The 4065-nt window shown below is 27.9% G+C and overlaps 1 protein-coding gene across 1 annotated transcript; it reads right to left on the bottom strand.

Moving 5' to 3' along the window:
• Window positions 1-935: 935 nt before the first annotated feature.
• LOC145933386 (uncharacterized) lies at window positions 936-2376 on the bottom strand. Its single transcript, XM_083033046.1, has 4 exons — window positions 2227-2376; window positions 1863-2135; window positions 1612-1799; window positions 936-1501 (listed from the first exon to the last, which is right to left on the bottom strand). The coding sequence occupies exons 2-4, from the start codon at window positions 2125-2127 to the stop codon at window positions 1148-1150; spliced, it is 807 nt and encodes a 268-aa protein (XP_082889172.1). The 5' UTR covers window positions 2128-2135; window positions 2227-2376; the 3' UTR covers window positions 936-1147.
• Between the last annotated feature and the right edge of the window lie 1689 nt (window positions 2377-4065).

Raw genomic sequence — 4065 nt, 5'->3', positions numbered from 1 at the left:
GTTTTCCATTAATATACAAGTTGTAGTTAATGCAAGATTAGATGTTATAGATATTGTGGCACGTTGGCCAGGATCTACGCATGATTGCACCATTTTTGATCATTCAAGGATAAAAACTTTGTTTGAAGCAAGCACATTCGGTGACCGTGTAATTATAGCAGATTCTGGATATCCAAATCTACCATATATTATGTGTCCATTGCAATGTCCGACAACAGCTGCAGAGCACCTCTACAATGAAGCGCAGATTAGAACGCGCTCAAAAATTGAACGTTTTTTCGGTATTTGGAAGAAAAGATTTCCAGTTTTGTCCATTGGAACGCATTTTCGTACACCTGATAAAATGCTTCCTATTATTATTGCAACGGCAGTTTTACACAATATTATCCAACAAGATAAAGAGGAAATTAGAACTAATCCTGAAGCATATAATAATGCTATTGAATTAATGCAAAACGTGGATAATGCTAATAGAAATATTACTGATGTACGTCATAAAATAGTGAAATATTTTGAAAGGTAATGATGATAAATATATTAATCAGAAAAGTATGTACTTTGATAACTAACGATACAACTTTTATACTAACGATATTAACTTTTTTAATTTTTAAAAATAATAACAGGTTAATTTAAAGCAAAATGTGAAATGTTTGTAAACACAACATTCCCGATAGAAAGACAACACGATGTGAAGAATTTCGATTCAAGGATATACAAAGTTGATTGATATGAACCAAACGATTTTACCTAATGGAAACGTATTAATTGAATAATAATAAGTTTGTTATAATTAAACGAAATTTTGTTTTATTTTGCATTTTTTAAACTTATGCATACATTTTGTACTTATAATTTGCATTGTATACTTAAAATACTGAGTAAAGTAATATCCTATAATATTTTGTATTTATTCTCATCGTTCATTTACATAAAATAAACAAAAAAAAAAACGTAATCCTTTTCTTCTTATATGCATAGAACAAACAAAATAAAATCAACATATTTTATCTATAACAATTATTTATAAAAAATAACGTTTAAATGCAAAACAAATTAAAAATTAATACTATTAAAAGAACATCAACTTAATGTCAACAAAATATAATATTAGTAATACTGCGAGATTATTTGTAACATATTTGACTTATAATGTAAAAATTGCCCTTTTTTCTTCGGTTTCTTGTGTTCCTTTTTCTTTATCAATAAGTATTTTTAATAGTTCGATTTTAAGCTTTTCTTTCTCTAATTTAGCTTGTAATACTTGTTTCTCATACTCATTTTTTTCTTCTACATTTACTTTCAAAGTACTTGCTAACTCAGTTTTTACTTCATCTAATGTTTTCTTTGAACACTCATGGCTATATTTTATTTTCTTACGTGTACTATCCGATGATGTTTGCATATCTTCTTCATCTTTCAATGGAGAACTTATTGTTGATTTTAATTTGTCTGGGTCCCAAGATTTCCAACTATTGATTTCTTTATTTTTCATTAGATACTACAAAATTAAAACAAATTTAATCTTTGCAAAATTAATATATTTCTTATTGAGCAGAGTAACCTAATGTAACTTACTAATTATTACAGTAACACAAAAATATAACTTACTGCAAATACTTCTTTCGGATCATTTTCATCATCTACGTCAAAAATTTCGTTTTCAATATTTTTATTTTCTTTGTTATTTGTGGCATCAGAATCAAAAGGATTCACCAATCCATATACTGCTGTCTCGCCCATTATATCATTTACACGCTTTAACAAAAGATTTTCTGGTACATTTACTATTCCTCCACCTATAAATGTAATAATTTTAAAGATTTTTTAAAAAATTTATATTCCTAATAATAAATTAATACCTGTCTTATAACTTTCACGCTTCAAAGTTGCACAATATTTCTTTGCTGCTTTTTTCAGATTATCCCAACAGTAACGTAAGGATTTTTCTGATCTTTTAATTGTTGTATTTAAATTATATTTGTTGGTAATACCAGCCCATACTTTATCCTTTTTTACAAGTATTGAACGATCAGTTTCTTTATTTTCAATTATATCACGTTGTAAAAATATTAAATCTAATAAAGATTCTTTTTCTGCGTCACTAAAATTCTTTTGCCTTTGCATGTTTAATTCTGCAAAAAAAAATAAAGTTTATAATATATCATTTATTTTGTATATTATATAAAAAATACATTATATATCTGTATATTTATATAATAAAACCTTGAACTTTTTTCGATATGCAATACTGTCTATTGCTTCCCACTTCCCACTGAAATTTCAGGTTAAGACAAGATATTACGAGAAATATTCATGTCTGTCTGTTCTCCGTTGGTCACCCTGCTAACTTTAACCGTGGGTTAATCTAACCGTGGTTGGTGAAATTGGCCCTTAATCACAGTATATACAGTAGCGCAACTCTCTGTCGGTACCTTTGATGTTTGTGTAACATAAAATGGAACGCGCATGCGTGAAATCAGCGAGTATAACCAGTACTGTCATCTAAACTTTTATCTCATTTTCTCTTTATTTTCGCTCTCTTTTTAGCACATTACTACATGTAAAATAAATTAATTTTAATAAAAATTATGTATATAAGAGATCACACATTGTTAATAATATAATGTCTAATATATATAAGACAAATAAATACATAAAAAAATATAAAATATTATATAACATAATTTAAATAACATAATTAAAATAACATAATTAAAATAAATAATAATTTATACTTGACATAACAGATAACAAAAGAATCACATCAAATATTCATATATTTACATATTAATGTGCACACATATATATTTCACACAATTAAAAGCTTAAAATTAAAAGAAATATTTAAAAAATTTTTATAACATATGATAATATATGCGTTTAATTAAAATCCATATATTAAAGCAAATAAATGAATAAAAAAACCAAGATATTTATTAAATATATTTATTAATAAATAATTCTATATTATATATATATTTTATAACAAATATTTTATAGGAAAATTATAAAGTGCGTAATTATAATTTATGTTTTATTTTATCTTAAGAAATTATAATGTACTATAATGTACAATAAATTATACATATGTACTTATATCGCAAATTATTTTTTTTCTCTTTCAAATCTCTCACCTAACCATACCTCAGCTACTCGATCCCTCAGTATGAATCAGAGAGAGAAAACCAAAAGAAAGAGTGAGAGAAAAGTTCAGATGACGGTACTGAATATACTCGCTGATTTCGCGCATGCGTACTCCATTTTATGTATCAAGAAATTGAGAGAGTTGCGCTACTGTATGTACTGTGCCTTAATAGTACCTCGTCAGTGGTTATAGTCAAAGATATGAGCTCCGTGAACTTGGCCCCCCAATTTTGACTTTTTGAGTTTTTTTTTTTTTTAATCGTTTGTAAGTCGTTTGTAGGTGATTGTTAGATTAATTAAAACGTTTGTTAGATTAGCCTCGCGCTGCAAAATAAAAAATAAAATTGACCGTAAAGTTAGCCCCCGGTTTTTTATTTTGATCCTATTTCAGTTTTGCAGAGGCTGAATCGATGCGGAATCGTTTGTTGGTCACGAATATGCTAATTAGAACGTTTGTTAGATCGTCGTTTCTTAAATAAAAGCAAAAAACGATATTTGATAATTTTCTAGGGAAATAACCGTGAAGTTAGCCCTCGGCTTTTAATTTAGATTATTTAAGTTTTGCAGAGGCTTAATCGATGCGGAATCGTTTGTTGGTCACGAATATGCTAATTAGAACGTTTGTTAGATCGTCGTTTTATAAATAAAAGCAAAAAACGATATTTGATAATTTTCTAGGGAAATAACCGTGAAGTTAGCCCTCGGCTTTTAATTTAGATTATTTAAGTTTTGCAGAGGCTTAATCGATGCGGAATCGTTTGTTGGTCACGAATATGCTAATTAGAACGTTTGTTAGATCGTCGTTTCTTAAATAAAAGCAAAAAACGATATTTCGCGTGTCGCTAATCGCGCTGGTCTGCAGAAGCCATAACGCGTACCGCGTAACCAATCAAGTACTCTGCGTTGATACCACTGCTT

The sequence above is a fragment of the Prenolepis imparis genome, unplaced genomic scaffold (assembly GCF_030444845.1).
Source record: "Prenolepis imparis isolate NDT839.2.m4 unplaced genomic scaffold, iyPreImpa1.0 SCAF_3, whole genome shotgun sequence".
Classification (NCBI taxonomy): Eukaryota; Metazoa; Arthropoda; class Insecta; order Hymenoptera; family Formicidae; genus Prenolepis; species Prenolepis imparis.
This window is presented reverse-complemented; position numbering and strand designations above follow the sequence as displayed.